Raw genomic sequence first — 27,579 nt, forward strand, 5'->3', positions numbered from 1 at the left:
TCTCTCTCTAAAGACACCAGTACAAATTTGGAATATACTGCAAAGAACAGAATAATAAAGCTTGTTTTTTGACAGAGGGATTTGACAGTCTGCCTGAAAAGTCAGACTTAACATTATATATTGGTTTTATATTAGTTGATATATGCAGGGAAGAACATGACAATATCTATAATTTCACAAGGTTCTGTAAATAATAGAAATAAGAATTTGTGCCCAAACATTCAGTATAAAACTCCTAAATAGTTCCTTTATTCATCACAGAGTAGCCTGCAGCATGTAATCACGATAAACATACAATATGCCCTATTTGTTCTTTCGGCTTGATGCAATTACCACGAAGGGAACTGGATCAATCCTTGTAAATGCCTAGGACTCAACCTTTCTTCTCTGAGAAAGCCCCTGTCTTAGGCTAAAACACACAATTCCTACATTGCACTGAGTAAATGTGTGTCTTTTAACACAATCTCTTTCAATACAGTGTAACAAATATATAAGTGCATTTTTAATGATCAAGTAATTTTGGCTTGCTGAAAGAGCATTAGATGTGCCAACTCGGTTGCTTAGTTGTGCTTTAATCTTTAGTTATGAGTTTTAGCTCTTGTATACTGTAAGTATCTAATTGCCTCTATATTTTTGACCAGTAAACCCTTAAAACTCTAATGTTTATAGAACAAATATAACCTAATGAAAGTGATAGCATGTCACAACTCATACAGATTGCACTTTGATGTATTTTTTTTTTTTACAGTAAGACCTTCCTGTTTGATATGTGTTTACATGTTTATACCACATTTTATTTCCGTGTGCAAACAATCACAATGAATTTAATCACAAACACTACAAAATATACCAAATATTTAGGTTTGTTATGAATAATCTCCTTCCTTGTAGTTGTATGAGTCTTGTACTTCCTCCTGTACAAATTCCTCTCTCTTCTCCCAACCATTAGGCCAACCACCGTTGACTTGGGTCGTAGCACCGTAAGACTTGGTGGTACCATAATTTACATAATTCTGGGTAATGTCCCCTGTCTCTTCAGCAAGTTCATCCTCGTGGATAAAGCCACATTTCTCTTCGCTTGTCTGCTCAGGGTCTGCCCAGGGCTGTTTCTCTCCCGAAGCAAATATGCCATAGAAGATTACACCTCCGTAATGGACTAAAGCGGCGATGAGGAAGACGTACTGCCACTCTTCACGCGTCTGTAAAGAGCAAAATTCGCTACATTAGATCAGCACATGGATCTATTTAGCTCTTCTGAGCTGAAAGATTTAAGTTAGGGACTGAGACTGTGCTGCTCAGCACGGCTAAAGCATTTTAGTGCCTGCATTCCCATTGTTTATATCCACCTTTCTTTGAAAAACCTGTTAGTCCACCAAAGCATCGGCCTGCTGAGCATCCTCCAAATTTGCATCCCTGGATGCAAGTCCCAGAGTTTAACATGGATATCCTGGCAAGCTGGATTATAGAAAGGTCTTTTTCTTGAAACCAGTTGTATTAAACCAGATTTGAAAACTGTATTTCCATTTACCTTGTTCTTTGTCATTGCTCCAACAATTATAGGGCAGACCATTCCAGACAAGGTCCCGACTCCATTAGAAATCCCCATTAAGATGCTGGCATACCTTGGGGCAATGTCTAAATGGTTGACATTGAATCCTGCAATAGAAAGGTCAGTGAACACTCACACCAAGAGCAGAGCATTATTTCAGCTGTGGAAAGTAGTGCTATCACTTGACAACTTAACTATGTGCTTAATTGCATTTCTTTTTCTCCACAAGACTTACAATGCTTAAATTAATACTTAAATACTCCTTGAGAGTCACACAGACCAGTCACACAGGTCTGTTCTTCAGTGGTAAAATGGAGTAAAAAGACAGTATCTATAACTGAATTATTAATTAATTTTTATAAATATTTGTTTGTTCTCTTTCATCTCCAGCAGGGTAATGTAAGCAGTAAGTTTTTAAATAAGCTAAAGAGACAGAACTAACTGTTCCCTAAATAGGTACCAAAGCAAGTGCAAACAGAAAACAAACCTTTGGATACAGAAAGGAAGCAAAAGGGAAAAGGCAGGCAGTATGATAATGGACAGCTTGGAGAAAGCCAAACACACTTCCCAAGTTGGGAAAAACAGGCATGATACTTTGCAGAATACGTGGAATTAGGGACAGGTTTGATTAAGGAGAGTTTAGATGTTTGGCACAAAAATGAAAGAGGGCCCATTTGAGACATAAGGAACCAGCATGGGAGAGGATACCAAGATCACAGTGGGAAAACAAGGGAAGGTCAGGTGACTCGTGTTTGGGAAAGGCAAAGGGGTGATGAATCAGCAGGAAAGGGGAATAGCTGAGTTTTAATTCAGGAAAAAAGAAAAATTCCAGTAGTTAGGCCCCAAATCAATAAAATTATACAAAACCAACAAAGTATTAACCAATATACAGCAGAAAAAACAGTAAAAGACCTATATTTAAACAAAGATGTGTAAATTCAGGTATCACTATGTAATCCCAGTCCATTTGTCTTCTATGTTTGATTTCAAGAAAAATCTATAGTACACATTAGCATCTTAATGAGAAGAAAGTCTAATTTGCTGCTATGAATATGGAAAAGACTGAAGTGTTCATACAGAAATAATGTGATGTAAAAAAATGTAATACTGAATGTACTTTGCTTTGTAGGGATCACAAGTAATGCCCTTTGGGAATTCCAAAGAGAGGGGGCTTTGTAATTACTATCCATAAATAAAAGCAAGGAGGTTCTATCCCTTAGGACAAAATCATACAGTAATAAAATCTTACCAGATATGGCAAATCCACTAAAGCCCACAGCAAGAACTAAGAATGAAATAGCCACTCCTTTGCTGTGTGAATATCCCACCACGAGAAGAAGAGTTGCTTCCATCCCAAAACCTGGGGAAATAATAAATTAAAAGCAGGCATCAGTTTTAATTCCCTCTCAAGTACTGCAGGCCTTAGGATATGGTGACATTTCATAGGTATTCCTTTCATCCCTAAAAAGCACATGTCCTTCCTATCTCAAATAATCCTTATTTGACCCTTTGCATGCTAATTTATCGTTACTTCCTGTCAGTTTTGAAATGAAAATAAATACCTGTGATGTGGTTGGGTCATTCCAGCCACCTCTCACGGGAATATACACCAAACCTGCTTGAATGAATTTTCCAGCTCATGTGGCTTTAACATCTCAGGAGTCAGGGGTGTAACCTCAGGTGGGCTGGGCTGTTTTACTGCAGGGGGTGTTGAGATGAGGAGCTAAGACTGAGTAAGTAGCTCAGGGTAGGCAAATTACCCTCCAAATGCTCTTTCAAACACCAAATAACTACATCGAAACTGGGAATAGGGACAACCGTGTTTTCTTTTGTTTAGTAACAGCATCTACCCTACATTAAAAAAATGCATAAAATATTGCTTCCTAAGTACATAAAACTGTACAGTTTGTTTGGTTTTTTTCTATACAGGACACAATATGGACATCAAATCTGTACAAATTTCAAATAAAATAAGAAGACTCACCTCCACAGTTCATTATCTTTCTCACATTAGTGGTTGAAAGAATCTGCCTGGTTCTTAAAAAGTCTGCAATTTGTCCCCCAATAGGAACAATAATTGTCATCACTAAATGTGGCACAGCAGATAAGATACCCACCTAAAATAATAATCAGAATTAGCAAAGTATAAACCATAAAAACACATTGATTCTTCATTTTCTGAAGCATTCAGCAACTAATTAGCTATTATTTTTTTTTAAATGTCAGACTATGTGCTAAAAAAAGTTTTAACTTGGTTTATCAACTGAACAAAACTGGTGACCTAAAATAATTTTATTTTATAAAGTACAGTGAGAGATGTTAAGAATGTCTGATGATTCTTTTTTATAATTGTTCTCACAATTTATATTTAAGCTAAAGGCTTTTCTCCCCCTCACTTTTAGTTCCTCTGTCCTTTCATTTCAGAAAAGTTATCATCAATTAAATTGCTAAATTGAATTGCTGCATTTCTGTTGGTGTTTAGCACAGCTTTGCAGCGAACCTCACATGCTTAAGACAGATTCCTTATGGATCATCATCACATGCACAGCTGCCACTTGATTTCTGACCACTCCTCAAGCTTCAAAGTTCACATGGGCAAAATACACATCTGAAAAACTCTGTAGGCTGTGGAAGATAAAATACTAAATATCCACTACTGATATTCAAAGTGCTTTCTTCCTCTGAATAAATGCTTCTCTCAATAATCCAGATATTAACTGTGGTGCTACAGTTACTGTTTTGAGGTGCTGCTGACTAAATTATAACTGTTCATTTATGAGCATCCATATCCACAGCAGATGTCAGAAAACTGGCTTTCCCCCTCATTGTTTACAGAGCTTCAGCTTTGAATCCCCTCCAAGAAAAATCTTTTGGAACAAAACGATTGATTCTATAGAATGGTAGCATTCTTATTGCATGCAGGACAGTTTCAAGCACAGCAAAGCGTTTTAAAGTAACTCCAGCTAAAAAGGGAAGCCCATCTTCAAATGCAGGATGGCATTGTGCAATTTTGACAATATTCCATAATCTGGCACCACTTTAGAAGATGCTCTTCTCATTGTCACTTGAACCACACTTTAGGGTGACAATACCTCATGGAACAACATCAGAAGAACAAAGTTCTCTAAGAATCACAAGCCCCCAGCATTTTCACAAGCAGCAAACCTGTGTTGGTGGAAAGCTCACTACACATGCTGAAGGCTTGTTTGCATGTATTCATATTTACCTTACAGGTCTGAGCCAAACTTCGTATGAATCGTGTGGAACCCTTGATCATCCCTATATCTCACATTTTCTCACTATCTCTTCTGCTTTCCAAGTGAAAAGGGGGGAGAAGTTCTCACCACATTAAAGGGGGATATAGAAAAGTGATGAATTGCACTGTCCTTCCTAGAATTAGGTGGTTCTGCTTTTTAAAGTGCAAGAAGAAACCACTTGTCAGTGCTTTCTTTTACAGCTTCAGTGGGACTCTGCACCCCTGGGGCTGCAGGGACAAAAGTCCTTATTGATACTTTTCTAATACCTGTCTAATCAAGCATGGTCTGGGTTTGAGCACTTAACTCACAATGAAGCCCCAAGTGGATCATCACTAAATCTCATCCTGCCTCCCCCTTCCCCAACCCCATCCTTTGTCCTTGGTGTTACTTCACTTATTTGTGCTGGTCAAGGAAGCAGGAACAGGGAGGAATAAGATTTAACACTTAAATCCATGATAAAGATGCAGAACACTTATCTTGCCTCCTCCTAATAAATACCACAGATGCAGCTCTGGCATTTACTCAGTTCAGATAAAAGCTTCACGTTCTTTTCACATACCTTGCTTATTTCAAATCCAAACACTTCCTCAAAGTAAGCAGGCTGACTAATGAGCAGCAAATAAAAAGTCCAGCTTCTACAGAAGTTTGCAACTATTATTGCATAGACTGGCATAGATGTAAAAAATTTTCTCCATGGAGTTTTGTATTTCTGAAACGTAGAAAAAGGGGGATCCAGTTACCGTGTTGATCGTTACCAACTACCCATCTTCCCTTTTCTTACCCTGGCTTCACCTACACTCACTCCAACAAGTGCCCATAAGCACAGCTTTGTGTCTCTGAATTCCAGTGACTCCATTTGCCATAAAGGGCAAGCATTTATGTTTAAAAACATAAGTAAAAATTACTACAAAATGCACAGGCAGAGAAGCTCAGCGATGCTTTAATCTTATCACCACCCTCGTGTACAAGTGTTATTATCTCAGTCATGTAAACATGAACATAATAAGCCCAAAACAATAAAAATAATATGTCTTTAACAGACAGTGTTGCTCTTTCTAAGGCAACAGTCAGATTTTACACCGTAACTACACAGTTTCATCCCGATTTTTTGGTAAGCACGTATTTTAGCATTTAAATCTTAATTCCATCATTCTAAGTAATTTTTTTTGTTTTTTTTTTACAAAGCCTCAGTTGAAACTGCTTGCTCAATATATTTTGTTTGTTTGTCTGTTTTATTGTGTTTTTAAAATGAATTGCATAATGACCAAAAAAAAAAAAAAAAAAAAGACAGATGGACAGAAGTACAATCCTGCTGAGTCCCAGCACCTCTCCATGAGTCCAGGGTTCTGCCCATCTGTGTTGATGCAAATACAGGATCCAGACCCAGATAAGTGCTTGAATATCACTCCACGCTGAATTTAGACTATTATTGATTTAAGTAATGGCTTTTCTTCAAAGAAAAGCAGTCCATAGATGAGCATGTGCAACGCCTTGTACACCTATTAAACTACACTTAAGTCAGAGCTAAGGATTAAGTGGGACTTAATTAATGAGAAGCCCACCAGAAAATCTATAACTTGATGCTATGGGGAAAATTTTGGATTGAATATTTTAGAAGCAAATTACTGATACAAGATGATGGCCTCCAAAAAAAATGTTTAATTAAAAAGCAACAATGGAAAATAGACAATAGAAATTATACAGGCCAAATTGGAACTGCATGGACATCCTCTGAAGCAGCTCATTTCACATCAGATTTTCAAAACCATGAATACTACTGAATGTTATTGAATATCAGCTCAGACAGTGCCTCAAGAACACCTAAAAATGTCACCTATCAAAGAAATTACTCTGTTCCAGATTAAATAAGGAACTGAAAATATTACAAAGTGGTTTTTTTACTAAGATTAAAATGATTTATCCCTGAGTTCAATCAATAACCAGTGTTCTGACCAAACAGAAAAAATAATGAAGAGTGGTAGTGAGGGTTTACTGGGAATGGATGGTATAAAAATTTGAGCAGATGAAGTGAGGCTTAAACAGTTATTATTTTTATTTTCTTGAGTGAGTAAACACTCTAAAGCTTTTCAGCAGTTCCAGAAATAAGAAAATTCTTATTTAGCACGATAGGCGTATGAAGTGGTTGGAAAATTCTCTGAATTTTAGCAGTTCTTGAAACATAAAGCAGTACAAAACTAAGACTAGGAGAGGCTTGATAACACATGTCCAGCAATATTATCACAATAATGGGGATGTTCTTTAGAGTCTCCTAGGACACTGTTGTAACTTGCAGTCTTTCTGGCAAACCAAACATAGAATAGTCATGATTTGTATTTTCTCATGTTTTGGGGACCTTAAGAGTCACCCAGGAGTGTTTTTCCCCCAGTTTACTTTCAGGAAGAGGAAAACCCTTCCAGAAATTACTGCACAAGAAGGGAACTTACTGCTTGAACTCAAGATGGTATGAAATTCAAAATAAAGCCACCATTTCAAATGTGGCAGCTCTGTATCTCTCTTTTACGCTTTGGAGTAGAAAAAAGAGGCACAAATTCCATGAGTCACCTGCTAGGAAATGCAACCTGTGTTCTCTCAGTGTAAAAGCAATGTCCACCCAGAAGTCCACCAGCATATTTGGGATCTTTCCACCCACCCCAACCCCCCTCAAAAAAATGCAATTATTCGAAATGCGCTTTTGTGTCTTTTGATTTTTTTTTGTTGTTGTTGTCTTCATTTGGGTGGTGGGGGGGGGATTGTTTATTTTTCCTGCTATCTCATAGGAAACCAGTGTGTGAGTAATATTCTTACTTCCATTGCACCTAGGAGGTTGGCACTCTCTCCAATGCTCTCTTCTATGTATCTCCTTTCTTCATCTGTGATCGTAGGATGCTTTGCAGGACTCTCATATGAAACCAAAAGCCAAAACATGTACCAGACTATACCAAAGCTCCCTTTGGAATGGAAAGAGAGACTTTAAAAAGAAATGCACAGTAAAGCAGCAAACAAGGGAAGAAATAAATAAATGAATCTGTGAAGATTTATAACAAATTTAAATGGCAATCGTTGTTAGTGCTTCTTTACTGAGTTATCTCAGTAGAGATAGCTCTCCAACAGAAAGTTGGATCCTTTAAATAATATTTGGGAAAAATACATGCAGAGCTGGAGCACAATGAAGTAGTCTTTGCTTCATTTACAGAATGATTTCACTGTGAGAGAATATTCACTGATCTTAACGTCAGTTTGTACCATGCAATGCAATGAAAAGGCTTTAATTTCATTTCATTTCACCAAACTGCAAATGGAAGTTCCATTCTGCTTTAAGCCCCTGCTGTTTGACTACTGAAATAAATCTTCTACCTGCAAAATGGGGCATTTTTTTCAGCATAACAATGCACTTCCTGAATAGTTTATCAAATTTCTCTAAGGTTCCCCCCCTAATCCACATCGATGTGGACATACTGTTCCATCAGTGCAAGATAAGGTGGCACAACTAGCGTGAATAAAGTTTTGTAGGTCTTCAGACGAAAAAAGTCAGGACAGCTTATTCAGGGCAGGCATCCTAAATCTGCAGTTTTATAAATGTTAAGAGCAACGTTACTGCGAGCAGAGATCCTATAGATCTGCTTGTGCTAAAAGTGATGAAGGTTTCACCATGAACTAGCTTGTCTTCTTATCAAGAATGTTGCTTTCCTACTTATTCTTCCCTTTAAACTCTGTTCTTTCCTTGTTCTGTTCTTTCATTGTTAAAAAAAATCCATATTTTTAGACTGGCAGTCCCACTTCCCTGGGTTTCTTTTTTTTTTTTTTGGGGGGGGGGAGGGTTGGCCTCTTGACAGTGGCTTTTACATTTTTTTAGGAGGGGCAGAGTAAGGTGATACCATAGTGGGGTGAAAAGGAGCAAAAATGCCTACCATACACATAGAACACAGATGACCACCCAGTATATTGCACTAGAATCCCAGCTAAAGGCATTGCAATGACAGCTCCTGCATAGGAACCTACAAAAACAAGACACGCGGCGGATGAAAAGGGGAGTTGTTAAAAAACAAAACAAAACAAAACAAAAACAAAAATCAGTTTCAAAACACTTGTACGCGACAAAGGAAAGGAAGATAAAGGTGCAGAGTTACTTACCACAAAAGGAAGTGGTTGCTAACCTACTTCTTTCTAATGGGGGGGCCCACTTGCTCCAAATACCGTGGCAGGCAGGGTAGGTGACCCCCTGGGGAATGGGTGTGCCACAAGTTAGCTGGTGCTGATCAGTCACTCAGTTCATTGTCTTTTACGAGTCTTTTACTTTTTTTAAATTGCTATAAGCAAGACCTCGAGAGCGCTCTGCGCTTCTACGGCAAGCCACAGAAAAACTTCAACACGGGTTCAGGTTGAAATGGGGTTTGCATGTCACTTCGAATCATTAAAGAGGCCTCATGAAACATAAGATAGCAAACAGGTCTCCTTTTGCTCCCCCTCCCCCTCCCAGGACATAATTGCAAATAATTAAAGAGAAAGGATATTAGTGCACAAGAACCAAAGTCAAAGGAAGGATGAAAACACAGAGTCTTTCTGATGGTGGGTTGATTTCTCCAACCCTCACTTTTAAAATCAAATATTTAAAATACAATTTAGGAAATACAGATTAAAGTTCCACTGCTTTAAGACTAGAAAATAAACGCTCAGAAATATAATTTTAAGAGAGAAGTTTTTCCACTCTCTTTGTCTTCTTGAGCATATAAAGAAAATCATTGAATGATATTATTTGACTTGATTTTAAACCAGCCACCTTTCAAGTCTCTCTTCAAAATCAGCCTTTAACCAGCAACAGAAAAGCTAAATCTGAAGTGTTGAAATTTTAGAAAATGTAATATGAAGTGTACAATAAATTCTTGATGAAGAACTGTGATGTATGCATAATTATATATATATATATATATATATATATGTTTGTGTGTGTGTGTGTGTGTGTGTGTGTGTGTGTGTGTGTCTTTTCTCTTAATCTGGTATTTTGTTTCCTGTGCAAAAACTAGACAAAATTTAATCACTTTTTACAAATATTAAGGGTATCATAAATGTTGAGATGATCAACTTCAATAAGCAGAAGGTTGTAAAACACCTTCTTCTGTTTTGGAAGGAGATCCTGTATCCAATTTCATACTCATTTCAGTGCTTTATCCATTTTTTAAATATAAAGACAATCTTCAGATTGTCATGATTCACCACAAACCTTCTTCAGACAGTCTTGTCTGGAATGTTTGTGTTCACATTTCCTTTGAACAATTATCAGAGAAATGTGTGAGTCCAAAATAGCTGTTGTATTTTGTAATTACCCACTCGCTCCTCTTCCTCTCATCCTGTGCACTCAGCTCACTCCCCAGGAATGGTTCCAGGGTTATGCACAAATATTTTAGGAACCTGAGTGACAGCCACCTGACTTTCAGACATATTCTTCACCCTCTTTTGGAGTCTTTTTATACAATAAAATTCACTAGTTAAAAGCATCTCATGCAACAGAAGTGTGTAGCCCTGAGAAACAAAGAACCAGCCGTCACAGGACTAAAAGGAGGGAAGAAAGGAGGAAGAAAAGAAAGAAAGGAAGGAAGGAGGGAAGGAGGGAAGGAAGGAAGGAAGGAAGGAGGGAGGGAGGGAGGAAGGAAGGAAGGAAGGAAGGAAGGAAGGAAGGAAGGAAGGAAGGAAGGAAGGAAGGAAGGAGGGAGGGAAGGAAGGAAGGAAGGAAGGAAGGAAGGAAGGAAGGAGGGAGGGAGGGAGGGAGGGAGGGAGGGAAGGAAGAAAAGAAAGAAAGAAAGAGAAAGAAAGAGAAAGAAAGAGAAAGAAAGAAGGAAAGGCTACTTTTTTTTCTTTTTAAAATTACAGTAAGTCTCTCATTCATTCCAATAAAACATAATCAGGACTTATGACAGAACCTTATTTTTTTTTAATATATTTATTCTGTGAGGCTGGCCAGCAACTAGCTGTTGAGAATCACCAGTATAAACCTTATGCAGGATAGGGGTTTATAGCTGGAGGAAAATCAAACAGCTGCAATTCACGTGTTGAAATCTATTACGCTGAAAATCAGTAATACATCAAAACCAGTTTTTATTTTCCTTCTAAAGCCACAATTGCTAGTTAAAGGCTAACAGCCACCTATCACATTTACTAATTATTTTAGAATTTTTTCCATACCTCTACAAGGCCCTGCAAGATCCTCACGAAGATGACACATCCGTAGTGCACCCTGGCTGCAGAGGGTATGAGCATGTTGAGGGAGGACGTCAGCAGTATAGCAGCACCAAATACTCTGCAAGGGGGGGACAAAAAAGGGGGAAAGTAAGTAAATTCTGTGTGGTTCCAGTTGACTTGTCCCACATATGCTCATATATTGATACAGATGTTCCCTCCTTGTGTTCTTTATGTGAGGAATATGCTAAGTGGATAGATTAATGTCTGCTTCCACCTAGTGTAATAACCTGTCTGATGAGACTCAAGCCAAACATGAGTTTATGTGTCTATTTAGCATAATTTCCTAAGGAAATAAATCTTATGCAAGCCCAGGTAAAGATCTTACTTTCCTTATAACCCCACACTTCCCTTAAACTTTCACATTTATTTCAACAAAATCTGATTCAATTCTCACCCTCTGGAAACAAAGTTAGAAATTGTCTGCAAATGGTTTGCTAAAATAGGTGGCCAATAAAGAGAGTTTCTCATTAGTGCTGAAATTGTGACACCATGCATTCACTCCTTATAAAGCAGAAGTGAATCCACTTTTGTAGATGCCAAAATCAGCGGAAAGAATTTCAGACAGAGCTGGGATTTTCTTAGACACAGGACTTAATCAATCTGGAAACACATCTCCACAGAAAACAGATCATTCTTGCTGCTGTTTTTTTCAGAGGCTACTCATGGAACATTGCTCATTTTGATTCCACAGTGTCCTAGGAGCTGCTTGAAATAAAGTACATTTCAAAGTCTAAGCAAATGTGTGAAGTGGTGACTCATTTTCAAAATTCCACTGCTTTGACTGAATTTTGATTTGATTCAATTAATATCCACCCCTTATAGGAGGAAACCTTTTCTCTAATATTATTATATTTTATTTGGATGTTCATTCATTCCTTTATTGTGGAAATAACCCTCTCTTCCTCCCATTTTCCTTCCAGTGGAACTATGCAAAGGAATGAAGGCAGCAGCACCAACTGGCCACTTTGGAAAAAGCCATGTAATGCAAAGATAAATCCTGGAGATGTCTCAACGTGGAACATCACAGTATCTGATGTGGAACTGATCTGACAGAAACCTTTAACCTCAGCATGTGTTCTTCAGAAATTGGTACAGTGCCATAAGCTGGAGAGAAACAGACCTCGGGCTAAAGGAACAGGATGAAAATTTTCCTCAAAGACATTTTGTTCCACATTCTGCATTTAGAATTACGGTCTGAAGCAGGTCTTTAAACACCAAACTGAGTATGTGCTGCTTCTATTTGACATACATCAAAGAGGGAGCTTTGTTAAATAGCTCCAGATCTGGTCTCCTCGTTTTGTTCCCCATGATCTCCATCTCGAGTGAAACAGCATGTGCAGCCCATTTCTGGCTTTGCTTTGTCAGCACCTTCAGTGCACTCGCTGGGAACAGGCTGAAGCACCTGTTTGTGTTGCACTGTGGGGGATATTTTGACCTGAGTTCTGTCTCTGTTTCTTTATGTGGAAGTTTCTACTCCAGAGGTACATTCAGTTCTCTTCCTTACAATCTAATACCTCCATATGTTCACATCAACCTCAGTGGTGTCTTGGCTTTTCTTTGCTTTTTTTTTTCTTTATTTATTAATGACATGAAGTTGGGATTTATAGGAGTTTTGCTTGTGATTTTTACAAATCCTTTTTAAAAAGTTAGAGATGTTCCTGTTAGCAGTTTTTGAAGCTCCACAGTCTGTAACTGTTCTAAAAGTTCATGGAGAAAATCCCTATTGGGTTGTAAGGGGAAAGAAAGGACTGTTTGGGTTTTAGCCTTCCCTTTATTTTCTGAATAGCTATTTAACTAAATGCCTAGTTCAATGATAAGGTTTTAATTTTTTTGATTGTTGGAGCAACTGTGAAAGCGTGAATCAATGCAACCATTCCAAATCAACATTCTATCTATTTGTCAATGGAATTTATTCCACTGATAATCAAAATCATGCTAAGATAGAACGTTAAAAAATGCTGTCTGTGGATAAGGATGAGATTTACAGAAATTTTAGGGAGGTAACTGTTTCTTCAGGGAAACTTACTCTAGTTTGTTAATTTTGTATCTGAAATCAGCTTCTGTTTGCCACAGCTGAAAGTTGAGGGAATGATCAGAGACAGGCTTCTTCCAGGTTAAACTCTTGCCTGTATTTAGACATACAAGTACCAGTGAATATTTAGTTACATCAGGGAACAGATGATGAAATAATTCCACAGTGTCACTTGTGAGTCAGTTCTCTGGAACTATGCTTTATAGAAAACAATCTTTTCAAAAATAGAAATATTTCTCCCTTAAATCTAACGATTTAAAGGTAGAATAAATTATGATTCTTCCAAGTAATGGCTTTTTTTATCCTTTCTCTTCAATATATATTAAAAGTGGCACCATGTACTTGGTGCAAGGCTATTTTGGTGAGTTCATTTCCTCTATAACTCTTAATCAAGAGCACATAAATCTTCCTATGTTTGCTTTGTATCTGTCGATGCACCTTCATAAATATCATCAATATTTCTCCTTTGTGCTCTTTTATCTTGTTATATTTATATCACCTCCATAAACACGAAATTCTACCCAACAGAATATTGTGACAAAGTGCTGTTTTTTGTCTAAACTTCCTGTTTAATTGCTCTAAATATCTCAGCCAATAGTATTTATAATGCTTTGGATCAGATGAGAATGATCTTGAGCTACAGTCAAACAAAATATATTTGAATGCAGCACGCATTTGAATATATTTAATTGGGAAATGGAACATTCTGGTTGTTCCCAAGGCATTTCTAAAACACTTAGCTGACTGACCTGCATGTCAAACCCTCAAATTCCATATTTTTTTTTTGTTTTGTTTTTTGTGCTTACGTATTTTAACACCATGGCAAAAATTAGGAGCTTTAAAGGATCAGAAGGTAAACTCTGGAGAAACTACAGTAAATCACAGAGAATAAGCAGAAGAGGATAAAGAGATTGCCATCACTCTTGGCCCTGGCATGAGGATGGAATTAAAATGCCCTGATGTGCCTTCAGGAGCCCCTAGTCTTGCGGGAAAAATCCTTTCTGACCCAAAATCAGCAACTGTGCAACTATACCTAGAAGAAAAAAAGCCATATACAGAAGACAAATTAATAAATACAGCAGTAATACGCTAATGTGAGGGGATGGAAAAAGGATAGATCCTCTCTGGTCCTCCCTCATAGGTGACCAGAAGCAGTCCTGAAACAAAAAATTATGCTTTACTTATCTACTTCTGTTTCTAGATTCAGTAGACTCAGTCCCAAAAGGCAGAATCTAACACTGCTCTTTAGTGTTTTGCTGACATTGGCCTTGCAGGAGGGTCATGAACTCTGATTTTGTCCTCCTGTAGTACAAGTAGTAACGACAGCAAAGCCATATTTGACTACGAGAAGCTGGGGATGGGAGCAGAGGGAGGAAATTACCCTGAAAATTTTTGATGTGATTGACAAAAACTCCGCGATTATCGATGTCTCTGTTCCCTGAAGGAGTGATCCCACCTCGAGGAAATGAAACTGGTCTGGATGCCAAATAATGTGGTTTTTCTAAATACCTTAACTAAATTTCTTCTGTATTAAAAAAAGTAAAAATAACAAGTAACTCTCTATGTTCAAAACAAGAATTTTTAAATTCTTATTTAAACAAGAAAATGCTGCATTTTTAAGATGCTGCATCAGTGAATTAGGAATGCTGTTTAATTAAAATCCAAAATAATTAAAGGCTAGTGAGTCTTGGTCACTGATAGCTACAATATTGCATATATTGTAATGAATTTGCATTAAGAAATGTGAGGGCATAGAAAGTATTCAATGGCTTGCACAGAAAATTAGTTCAGAACTCTAACTGAATAGTTTTTACTGATCATCAATTCATGGAAGATCTATTTACTGAATAGGAAAGTTTGATTTTTTTGCCATTTTTCTTGGAAATCATGGGGGGGGGGGTGTGAAAGCATTTCACATCCCTACAGTAAATTAAATCATAATATTATAAGGCAGTTTATTCTGACTGTAAACAGGAACCTATGGAAAATGTAGCCCAATGCTGATATACAACCTCTGCATTTGACAATTTTACAGTAATACTTATAATATTCTAGAGAACATTATTTTCATTAGATAAAGTGTGTGTATTGAGCAGGTACTTTATTTCTAAGCAGTGATAAAACATTTTTTTCCTAGTCTTAGATAACAGTCTGTTAGGTAAGGGTGGAAACCAAAGAGGAGTGAAAAACATGAGTTTTCTTGTGAAGTTTTCCCAACCTAGTTTAAGTGTAATGGCCAAAAAAAGATTTGTCATGATAAAAAAAAAAAATAAATTTATTGGGATTCCAGTTGGTGAGCTGGTTTGCCACTCCTTTTCCTTACAGAAACCATATAAAATACGTTGAACAGAGACTTATTTTATAAATCGTATTTGAAAAAATTTAAACTGGGTTTTGACCCTCCTTTGGTGCTCTTCCTTGAACAGTGCTTGCTTGGAAGAGTCCTAATGCAGCAGCAGCTCTGAGCAGCTGAGCGGGTATTGCACAGTGTGACTTTTTAGACCATTCTGTCAGCACAAGATCTCTAAAATTTACTGTCTTTGACTCTGCCAACTATCTTTCATCTCTGACACACCTCCTCCTGCAAAGGGCCAGCAACACGACACAGAATTGATTATGATGTATTTTTATACAGCCTAAAGAATTTATTGTCTGAGAGCTGCAGGGCTCAGTGCTGGACTAAAAGTTTATTTTTTTTTCCAGTGAGACATAATATCTAGGGAGGAACAGGACAGGAGCTGGCTGTGGTCATACAGCAGCTTTTCAGAACCCTTTCTTCAGCAAATTGTTCCTGGCAGTGACAGTTTGTGATCAACCTTTTAACTTAATTTTTTCTTTGAATGTATAGAAATCTCATAGATTCAGCTGCCAGTTAACACTTCCCTTCTTACCAAGCCCATCTCTGCCCACACCAGGTGTGATGAGGGCCTTCTCAGACTCTGATGCAGAAAACATTTCAGCCACCTGAATTTGCTGTGATTTGATCTCCCAGGTCTGAAGATAAATAAATCCCAAATATTCCTGAGTCTTTTAGCAAAACAGACCATACAAGGTCTGGATCAAGCACTGGTGTGTAATTCCAAGCAGAGGCTAATTCAAAGTGTATCAGCAGCTCCAAGTCCCTTGAGCTTTCTGCCCTCTTCAAACCCCACTAATGCCACTGATTGATACCAGGACCCCGAACAGTTTTCGGGCTTCACTTTCCACTGCTTGTCCACAGACCCATTTTTGATATGTCAGTGTGTATTTCATGGAGAACTTGGGCACTGCTGGGTATCAGTATCATTGTAAATGATGCTGAATGCAAAAGACTCCTGGGTCATTAAATTCAGCAAGTGCATTACATCATCCTTTCACAAGCAGATCAAGTTCCACCTCAGAAGTAACAAGCATTTGCCCTACTTAGTGGCAGTTTTGCCTTTCCAGCTTTTCACCTCATATATCCAGTATATCTCTTCCACCCATGCTGTTTTATTTTAAGGGTTTTCATCTCTGCAGTTTACCCCAACAGCAATCCTACCTTCTTTCTTTTGCACAATTAAGCAAGCCAGGCCCTCTTCACCTTGTCTGCTTATTTTTTTTTTTTTTTTTTTTGCTTCATTCATTAGCTCACTCTCCCAGTCCTCCCTCTTTCCTGTTTGAATTCAGCTGGGGAATCTCTCCAACCTGCGGTTTCGTTTTTACAACTCATTATACCCATATATGTCTAGATAAAGCTCTGACTCATTCCTTCTAGCTCATTAGCTCTGGGACAGCTTGCTTTTTAAATATGTAATCTGCTAGATAATGTTTCAAACCAAGACTGTCTCATTCAAATTACCTTACCAACATCCAGGGCTTCAATGAGATTCAACTGTCTCTGTTGATTTAGAGCTATATAATACACTTATCAGAGGAATCATCTGTGGGTTTAATTTTAAAATGTTTTGTGGAGCTGTTTGGGAGGATAGCTACTATGTGTTGGACTCAAAGGCTACAGCTGCACTGCTTTTTTGGAGTGTTTTCTGACATATGTTCCAACTGATTGTATCAGGACTGCTCAGAGCACAGGCAGATTCCTTCAGAGCAAAGTGACAGTGGCACAGATTGCTTTGGGGTGAGGTATCGAGGCAGGTAGAGGTGATTAGGGATACCTGTTGGGCAGAGTGCCTGGAATTAACCGTGCTGGAAGCACACACGGGTTTTGTTTCAGAGAGTGGGGTTTTTATTAGGTATCACTGCTTGTGCAGCAAGGGCTCCTGGGGGCTCAGGAGAGAGTGGGGAGCAAAGATGTTTGACAGCATTGAGATATCTGGATGATAAAATCCCAATAAATAAGAAGCTTCTTTATCAGTTTGTTCTAAAAGGGATGTCATGGCAGTGGGGTTGGAATTGGATGATCTTGGAGGTCTCTTCCAAACCAGGTCAGTATAGGATTCTATGAAAGCATCTGCTGTAATTTTATGTAAACTGTGTAGCAAATTTTGTACAGATACAGATTTAAAGGGTTTGGATCAGTGGAGGATGGAATGCAAAAACAAGTCCAAACTTCAGACATAATACTACTCTTGCAGTCATATCCGAACAAACAGGTCCAAATTCTGAATTTTTTTATATTTATTCCTGAAATAATTAGTCAATAATAAATGTAGTTCTCTGCATTTAGTATCCTAAGGATTACTGCCATTCTGTATTCATATAGTTCCAAAATTCCATGTTTGTCAACATAGAGCTATACAGATGCTTCGCAGCAACAGAGAAAATAGTATTTTACCCTATAATGTTGTTGCTTGAGCTGCCTTGGAAGATAAAAATTAAACACCATTAATGATGGTTTATTTGCTCCTAATTTATGTCAATATAAGCAGTGCCCTTAATGACGCTGAAAAGATTATTTTTGCTCAGTAATATAGTGTAACTTTTATTTTTTTAAATTTTTTTCAGCTGTTCCCCATATCCACCTCCTTGACTGCAAACTGTGACTCACCACTCATCTGGAATATTTACGTTATCTATACTGATTTTTTTTTTTTAATTATACACCTATCATGTCACCTGTTCATCTCCTTTGTAACCTAAATATTTGTCTTAGTTTAGTTGTCTTTTCAACCTGCAATCACACTAATAACCCCTTCTTAGGATAGCTTTTATTTATGCTTATATGTTAATGGACTAACTGGAAATGAATCCAGTATGGGGAGACACTGTTTAGATATTCAGTGACATATATAATCATTCAGATTTTTATCTACTACAGGCTAGTTTCCTGATGACCCTGATGACCCCTCTACTGTAAACATATTCCTGTGAAATGCTGGCCCTGACGATTTATGGCTTCATAAATGATTGACAGAATGTAGTGGTTTGGGTTTTTTTTTTCTGAATTGGGCCCTTAATTTGCATAACATGGCACAGGGCTAACAAAGCTGGGATTATGCCATGAATATTAGAGTGGCAGACGAACTCATCTGCCCAGCAAAACACAGAGAATAATCCACCTTTGCCATTAGAGAGAGAAACACTTATTCCCAAACACAGTCTTAGGCTGAATGTGCTTCATGACAGGATCACCTAAACCCAATCCTATTTAGTAATAGTCTGTGGCCAGAAGCTGCAGTATAACAGCTTTATTTGGCTTTTTAAAATCGTGATAAAACAGGTTATTTTCATTCATATGTGTATAAGGGAGGAGGGGGATGTGTCTCTGTGCTCTTCATACTAAATCCTATTATAAGCCCTTCATGAAGCATTAATATGTAAAAGTCGACCTCCCGCCACCTAATCTAGTTTAATAAGGGCTTGGGTACATTATTAATTTTTGTCACACATCTGAGGCCCCCTTTTACCAGCCAAAACCCCCATCTAAATCCCTTGTTGCATCATTAAATTGTGAAAACAGCTTCATCACTCATGACAGAAAAATGGAAGGAGCCTGAGCCATATGGCAGAGGGAGCAGCAGCACCAGCCACCAGCTCCTCCAGCCTCCTTCTTGTGGTGGCTGGTACTTCTCAGAGCCTGCAATGCAGTAGGGTGACAAAATCGTTTTGGGGTTTTCTTCGTGCAATATTGGCTTCTTGGCCTGGAAACAGATGAGCCCGACACCAGCGCCCGGGATCAGAGCCCAGCTCAATCTGCAGGGTTTGGAATTGAACACGAAAGGTGTGGATGGCAAAGTGCAGCTTCGGGGTGGGGTTCTCTCTCAGTGCGAGGTCAGCTCATGTTCTCAGAGGTTCAGAAGTTGGCTCTTGTCTAAACATCCACAAATCCCCTGCTCGTGCTGGGAGTTAATCATTGTTTGCAAATCAGAAAACTCAATGTGTCTGCCTGCTAAGGGAATGGAATAAATTCTCTTTTGAAAACAGAAAAACAAAAAAGATGTAAACCTGTAGGAAATCTTTCTACTTGTGTTCCTAAACCAATCCTTTCCCTTACACCTCTGTGGTTGTTGTCATTAGGGCTGAATTACAGAGAAGCATTCTGATTTCACTGACAGTTCTAGGGAAAATCTGTGGGACTCTGAGAAAAGATGCGCTGACAGACAGTTGTCTGAAATATCATTCAGTTTATTCATGCAAATAATCCTATTGGATTACTTGCTGGGAAGAGGGATTTAGTCCCATAATGACAAGAAGAATGGCACTCGAAAAACAAAGATGGATTTGAAGTGAAAGGTTGATTTGTATGTTTTCATTCAGATTAGAATGACAATGACTAAGGGTTCGACATAGATGAGAGATAATTGCATTGTAGAGAAATGTAGTATAGTTACGTCGTTCCAATTTTTAATGTGAGTAGTCCCAGGATTTGAAGTTTCACAGAAATAGGAAACATCACCATAGAACTGTAAGGTGGCTTTAATATTTTAAAAAATTGTCACTCTATCCTGTCCTTTGTGTTTCTTTGTGTAAGAAAGTTCTAATGTTTGAACAGATACAGATGAACTAAAATGGTCACTCAGCTTTGATTTATTAAAAAAAAAAAAAAGTCTGTGATTGTTGCAGATCTATTTTTGAAAGAGTGCTTGGCACATACAGTCTAAACCTGCATCTCTATTTTAAATATTTAACTGCAAAACTGAGAATTAATTCCCCATTGTGTAATCTAAAAATACCCTATTAATTTCAAAGAATTTTTCCTGATTTACAGTAAATATTTAAACTGCTCACTTAGGAAATCAGTGAGGAAATGCTGCCACAGCATCTTGGTAATGCTTTTGGTAGGGCAAGGGCTTGGTTAAAGATTTCCAACATAAAAGAATATTTAAAGAGTGTATCAGAAGTTTAAAATATAATGATATTTAAATTATCTTGAGATGAGGTGGTAAAAACCAGTACAGTTTCACACCTTTCCATATGTGTGTGACAGCACAGCAGGTAGTTTATTCAGAGACAGCTGCAGTAGCATGAATATGGAAAAGGGAATATTAATTTGAATAAAGTTATTTTATTTTTAGATCTAAAACAAAATCTGCTTAGTTATAGGGCCATCTAGCCTGAAATTCACAATGGCATTAACCCTTTTATGACTTATATTTTGTTCAAATATCCCTCTACTGCAACTAAAACATAACTTCCAGTACAGGAATTTAAAACCCAATGAGAAAGAATCTACCATCATTTCTCTGATTGGACTAGTGATAGGCTGTCAGCATTGTTAATATTTAAGCTTTTGTGCTGATTCTTGTTACAGCTTTCCAGAGGACTAAAACACACACTTATACCCAGCAATTTTTTTCAGTGGAATTTTGGGCATACTTAGTTATCAGATTGCCTCCTAGTCAGCCTCTTTATATATTTATATCCTCAATACATAGCTCTTGCTATTTCTTTCACTAGGCATCATTTTACACTATCATTTCTGAAGCAATGAAAGACCTCTAAATCAATCTCTAATTTTTTCAGCACTCATATTAATATGTACGTGTCCAAATTGACCACAACAATCCAAAGTCTATGTCATCGACCTGAATAAACTCACTGCACTAAATAAAGAAAAATAAATAGCCTAGGATTACCCCAACTCCCTTAGTAGAGCATCACACTGGAAGCTTGTGATGTGTTTCTAGTCCAGCATGGCTTCAGGTTCCTTTCAGTGTGACTGATTTCCAGAGTGGGGAACCAATCTCTGACGTCACTTTGCACTTCAATGTCACACATATTGAACAGAATTCAGTCTACCAAATGTTTAATATACCATCTGACTGACAGGACCTTTTTTTGCACCCACAATTTTATCAGCATTTATTCATATTCCCAAAGTGGTTGATCATCCCAGAGAGATAAATATCCCTGGTTCCAGTTCCAGGCACTCCCCTGGTTGTGCAGACCCACAAGAAGAAGGGGTTTCATCACACTGTGTGATGACCAGGGCAAATACCTGGGGTCCCTGTAGGATACACGGGTGGAGAGATTAATATTGTGGGAATGACACAACACACCTGAGGAATGAAGCACTTCCACAAGAGTAGTAACTAAAATACACAAAGCTTAATTCGAGCTAGTCCTCATTTGCAGCCATAAATGTAAATGTTTGTGAAGAGGAGGAGAATTTCATTCACACGTGCCAGCTTGTGTATTTTCCTATTGAGTTTTCTTGGCAATGTCCTTGCCATTGTCTTGCAAATCTTTGTAGTTGCATCACTTTAAATCTGAATTGATTCAACTGTCTTTACTGATGTTGTTTGGGTGAATGAAGACAGATTCTCTGAGTCAAATTCTGCAGCCTTTACTCAAGCAAAACTCCAATTAATCCTGAGGAGTTGCAGATTCTGTAACTGATGATCAGAAGAGGAAGAAAAGGGAATCCTTTAAACGGCTGTTAATTGTTATTTCAAATAACCTTTTACATTGCTAAACCGTTATCAGAAAGATGGCACTTAGTAAACAGAGAGGCAATGGATACCTCATTTTAAAAAAATGTATTTTGATTTATCTGCTCCAAAGTGTGGGATTTTAGGTTTTTTCTCAGTTATAGAGCATCTCTCCATTCATAAATACTCATTTCTAGTGCAGCTCTCTGTCTAAAAGGACCTTGAGGAGAGCATTTTCGCAGTAGCTCCCCTCTCTTTCACCCACAAGTCATCTTGCCCTAAAGGCAAAGCCTCTCTGGCCATGCAGCCCTGCCTCTGATGTTGCCTTGCTGAGTTTAGTACCCATTTGCACTCAGTATAGTACTGGTTTGAAGAGTGGCACTAGGACCTTTGCTCCTTCTGCAAACGATGAGCCTGTGGCATTAAGCGCGCGTGTGAAAGCCTCATGTGTCTCCAATACTCAGTGGATCTAATTAACAGGTAGAATCGCACCCTGGGTGCTTGAAAAATTGCCAGACACCATAGAAACGAGTCCTTAAGTCCCTGGACCATCTGCACTTTCTTTTCACTGCGGAAGTCTCATTGAAGCATGTTTTTCGACCATTCTAAATTCATTTGTGCGCTAATGAAAAATTCCTGCTGATGGTTTCCCTCCTCATTAAAAAAAAATCATAAAATTCTTCTGTTCCATCACGACAAAAAAAAAAAAAAAAAAAAAAAAAAAAAAAAAAAAAAAAAAAAAAAAAAAAAAAAAAAAGAAAAGAAAAAAATCTCTCAAGCTTTGACGAAATAATGAATCTTTGAATTTGCCTCTGAATAGGTGTTGTTTGAATATCATTGCCGCTACCTCCCTAAGTGACTGTTTTAAAAGGAAAGGGAAGCCAGCGTGGGATACCCCCTGCGAAACCTGAGGGTAGTCTGGAGGAGGGTGAGCAATGCACCGTCGCAGCCGCGTTCGCGGGTCGCATACAGGAGGTCCTTCATTTTTTTTTTTTTTTTCTTTTTTTGAGGCTCTGCATTTGAAGCTGAGGTGCAGGGGAGACCCCGGCTCCGGCTGCCTGGGGGCTTTACCCCCCATCCCGACCACCCCCCGGCCAAACCGGCCCCGCTCGGGCTCGTCCAGGGCTCCCCCGGGCTGTTTTAGGCCGTGGTTACCTGTTCGCTGCCAGCCGGGATGAGATGTACCCGCCGGGGATCTGGGTGATTATGTACCCCCAGAAAAAGGAGCCGTGGATCATGCCAACTGTTTCGGGATCCCAGTTAAACTTCGCTTTCTTCCAGCGCAAGGGAGCGGGAGAGAAGGAGATAAAGAGAAGAGGGAGGTTTGTAATTGTGCCGCTTTGGAGCTCTCACCCGCAGCGGCTTCACACGGGGCGATTGAGGGGGTTCTAATGCCCTCAGCGCCAGATAAATAAACAGCAAAACAAAATCAATAATAGCTGTGGAAATAGCACCACCCGTGCCTCCCAAGGACACGAGAGAGGGGCAGGGTCTCCCTGAGTGACCGGAGCCCCGTGTGCTCCCCCGAGGCACGGGACCCCCGGGCAGAGGGGACCGCGGGACCCTCGGTCACAGACACAGCCCTGCCAGGTCCGGAGGCGTGGCTCGCCATCCCTGCCCGCACTTACCTCTTGCCTGTGCAGGCAGCAAAGCCGTGAGGGGTTTGTCTCTGGACCTGGGTGTTCAATACTCATCTCTACTTATCGTTCGCCTCTTTCTCTCCACCTTATAACTCGCTTTGAAACGGCTTTTATCGTTTAACGCCTTTTATCAAAGCAGATTCACCCCGGTGCTTTCAAACCCTCCTGCCAAACCTTCCTGCCTCCTTCGCTGAGAAGGGCACCCGCTGGCAGCTCCTTATTCGACGCCCTCCTTCCCCTGCGTTTATTTTAACGAGATATCCGCGTTTTTCAAGGTTGTGTGGAAAAAGGGAGGAAGGGGGGCGAAGTGTCCGCAAATTAGTACAGCAAACTGGGGCTGGGAATTGAAAAGAAATTGTAGAAATAATTGATAGAAAAAATGTTTCTACTTCAAGAACGGGATTTCTGTCCTAGACATGGCAGTGGCCGGGCAGGGCAGGGCAGGGCGAGGGGACGGCCCGCCCCGGGGCCGGGCATCGTCGGGGCTCAGGGAATGCCGTGAAATCATCAGGAGCCCGTCCCACCCTGAGCTGAGGTGCTTGACCTGGGAGCTGTACTGGGGGGACATGGGATTAACGAGGGAAGGGTTCCCACCTCTTTAATAATTTTTCCTCCTCGGTGTATGGTGCTGTTATTGACCATATCCACGATGGCCACTCCCAAGTTACATCGGATTCCGAAGGAAATGCAGAATCCCAGTCCGCTCATGATGGCAATGATGTACCTCCGGGGCAGCCCGAAGCAGGTACAGTCGCACAGCGGGGCTTTCTTTTCGTGCACTTCCATGGGCTTTCCATCTTCCGTCAGCTCGATGGTGTCCCCGGGCTTCTGCCTCTTCTCTAGGACTCTGCCCGACACAAGAAGGGAAAATCAAGCCCCGGCCGCCTGAAGGCACAACCATTTCGCATAGCTGAAGGCTTAAACCTGACCGCTCGCCCCCGCTCCTCCGGCTTGGTTTGGGTTGGATTGGAGGATTTATTCCTTGTTTCCCAGTCACCTTCAACTGTTCTTTAGCAATGACCTGTGGGAGTCACGATTAGTCATCCCCAACTCCCCCACCCCGCCGCAGCGGCCCAGGGAGGAGCTCTAGCTGAGAATTGCTCATCTATCATTAAAGACTTCTGCTTAAATATGTAGGACGCTCCAAGAAGGCATCATCTGTAACCACTGCAGAGGCGCCATGTTGGGCAGCCCAAGACGCGTGGTGTGGAAACAGAAAAAAAAAAAAATTTATTTCGGAGGTTTTTTATTCCTTCCTTGCCGTGTTAGAAGCACCAAGGGGTGGGGGATGATCTTGGTGTGCTTAAGGTCTTGGGAACAAAAGGAATGTTAACAGAAAGGGGGGCTGGGGGGTGGGGGTTGGAGAGGGTGGGGAAGGAGGAGGAGGAGGAGAAGGAGGAGAGGGCGATATTGCTACTTATTTTAGATTTGCAAAATGGCTGTCACATGCAGTGAAAGAAAACATGACCGTCTTCAGAGAACTGGCATCTCCCGAGAAGGCTTTCCCAAAGATCTCAGCTACACGTTGCGAGCGTGTGATCACCCAGCAGGTACAGCCCGGTGCAGCTTTAAGCCCTGTCTCATTTGCCTCCACTCGCTTGGTTTTAGGTTTTACCTGAAAAATCCTGTCTCCTAGAAAACGATCTGCAGGAATCTGAAGGGAAATGGTTATTTGTGGCTATTTCGAATCAACATAAAGGTACCTCGAAAGGTGGTTTGGAACTTTTTTTTTTTTTTTTTTTTTTTTTTTTTTTTTTTTTTTTTTTTTTTTTTTTTTTTTTTTTTTTTTTTTTTTTTTTTTTTTTTGGAGAAGCTTTTAAAATGCTGTGTCGGAATTAAGAAAAATCAGATTTATCGAGCAAGTGTCCCACGCTGAATCCCTAAATCTTCTTCTGTAGTCACTGAGATATTTAAAAGACAGGAAAACGAACCAATTATATCGTCTTGAGAAGCAAGTATGCGACCATTTCCCGATACTCTGGAATCTCCTACGGCTGCCCTCACCCCTGCTCTAGGAGTGTTTTCTCACGTCAGAAATTCTCCTCGGAGGAGCATCTCTTTCAGGTTAATTCATCCGGCTGATGGGGCAGTAACAATTAGCAGAATAAGGCTCAAAAGATTACCCGTGTTTTGCGGAAAATACGGGGATTTTCTCCAGAAGCTATGCAGCCGAAATTCTCCTGATTTTTCCTTTTTTTTTGATGAATTATTTCCATGCTTAAAGACCGCGGCTCTAAGAAAGGTTTTAAAACTGTGAATAAAATAAACCACCCTGGTTTTGTGCTCAAAATTCGTTCGTGCGGATAAAGGATAATGTAGAAGTGTTTTCTCCCTGAATGGGTGTCTTGTCTTCGGGAAGAACTGGAAATCAATGTGTAAGGGACGAGAAAAGTGTTTTAATTCTAAGAATCGAAAACAAAGTACTTAATTCCCCTGCGCTGAAAAAGATCAGCAAATCGCGAGTTTGTTAACAGAGGCGTGAATTGAAACGGAGTTTTGCTGGAAAATACAAACACCGTTTCTCCATTATTCACTGTGTGATCATATAAGAAGCAGTAGAAATAATCGTTTTATTCATACGATGTGGACTTTTTTAGGACAAAGGGGGAAAAAAAAGAGGTTTATTTCCTTAATTATATTGAAACGGTTATTCTGGATTATCCTTTTTAAAAAAATATTATTTTTCGACCATGGAAAATGACTTAAACACGACCAAAAACTGTAGGGAATTCTCTGTGTTGTTGATGACCTTAATTTTGCTTTTGCCTTTTCTTAATGGTACACTTCTTACAAAAATTGAAATCTCAATCTTGTCTTTATCAATTCGCTGATATGTCCCCTTTCCTTAAAATGGCAGCAGAAGTTGTGACTCATGCTGTGAAACAGCCTTGTGCCTGTGCCCAGCACTGCCGCATAGGTATGGAAAAAAAAAAAAAAATTTACGTGACCTACCCTGGGCAGACAAATCCGCAGTTACCTTATAACTGTAATTCGAGGGGAAAAAAAAAAAAAGCAAAACACCAAAGCAAACAAACCAAAAGCAACACTTCGTGGTAATTTCTAGCAGACGGTACAATTTGAAAATATATCGGAATTTCTCAGACCAGTCTCAAACGTTCTGGAGGTCACTAAAGTCGCTAGATTGGACGGAGCACTCGTGTGAACTTTAGTGCATACACTTCTCAGGTATGCAAGAATTTGGGCTTGTTTATCTGCCTGCACAGGGCTCGAAGACGGTAGAAATGTTCCTTACACACAGAAGTGATGCTTTTGAGTTTAGCAATTGCAGTTCTGTATCGCTTATAGGATAAGCAGATGCTTCTCAGGGCAGATGGATAAATAATTAAACACATTCTTCTATATGTTTCAGCTCCAGGAGAAAAAAAAATCGTTCAGATATCAATTATTTATATATCTCCATCTTCCTCTGACGACGAATTACACAAAAGACAATATTAATCAAAACCAGAATTGTTTTTGTTTTAAGCTTTGTTAAGGGCAGGGGGAAGATCCTGTGACTGCATTACAAAATTAAGACAGAACAAAAATACAGGTTGCTGCCCTCTCCCGATTATGATTTCAAGATGGGATCCTGTTTTTGGGAGAAAGATAGGGTAATCTTTCGCTACATATTTGCTGACACCATCTACGAATCAGATAGAGAAGTTACGAGGGTGCCATATTGAGCAGTTTCAGCACTAGTTTCCAGGATCCAGATCATATCCAGCAGTATCTCAGCAGCTCCCACCCTAACCCCCCCAAACCATTCGACCTCCTTCAGCAGCGGGTGCTTAATAAAACCTTCCGATTTTTTTTTCCAGGAAGTAGAGCCCTTGTAAGAGACCTCAGTCTTACCTGTAGAGCTGACCGAGCGATTTACCGGCGAAATTCTTCAATCCCTCCTTGCCGGGGGTCAAAATCCTTTGTTTTACCGACTCCATCCCTGCGGGGGGATGCTCGCTGGGTTCCGCTCGGCTCTGCGCAGGGCACCGCTACGAGCGGCGGCGGTTCATGTTGGTTTAATCCCTTAACTTTTCTCCCTCATCCAGCGGCTCACACGGGGAGAAGGCGGACCGGG

General features: G+C 39.5%; 1 protein-coding gene across 1 annotated transcript; it reads right to left on the reverse strand.

Annotated features, from left to right (window-relative positions):
- Window positions 1–27,579, reverse strand: SLC17A6 (solute carrier family 17 member 6). Its single transcript, XM_027902076.1, has 12 exons — window positions 27,357–27,579; window positions 24,096–24,348; window positions 23,017–23,135; window positions 10,984–11,098; window positions 8,938–9,025; window positions 8,715–8,801; window positions 7,612–7,754; window positions 5,366–5,515; window positions 3,534–3,666; window positions 2,799–2,909; window positions 1,529–1,656; window positions 1–1,199 (listed from the first exon to the last, which is right to left on the reverse strand). Exons 1-12 carry the CDS (start codon window positions 27,440–27,442, stop codon window positions 867–869), a joined length of 1,746 nt encoding a protein of 581 aa, XP_027757877.1. The 5' UTR covers window positions 27,443–27,579; the 3' UTR covers window positions 1–866.

This window comes from Empidonax traillii, unplaced genomic scaffold, assembly GCF_003031625.1.
Source record: "Empidonax traillii isolate 1590-97213 ecotype Southwest subspecies unplaced genomic scaffold, ASM303162v1 scaffold836:size348770, whole genome shotgun sequence".
NCBI lineage: Eukaryota > Metazoa > Chordata > Aves > Passeriformes > Tyrannidae > Empidonax > Empidonax traillii.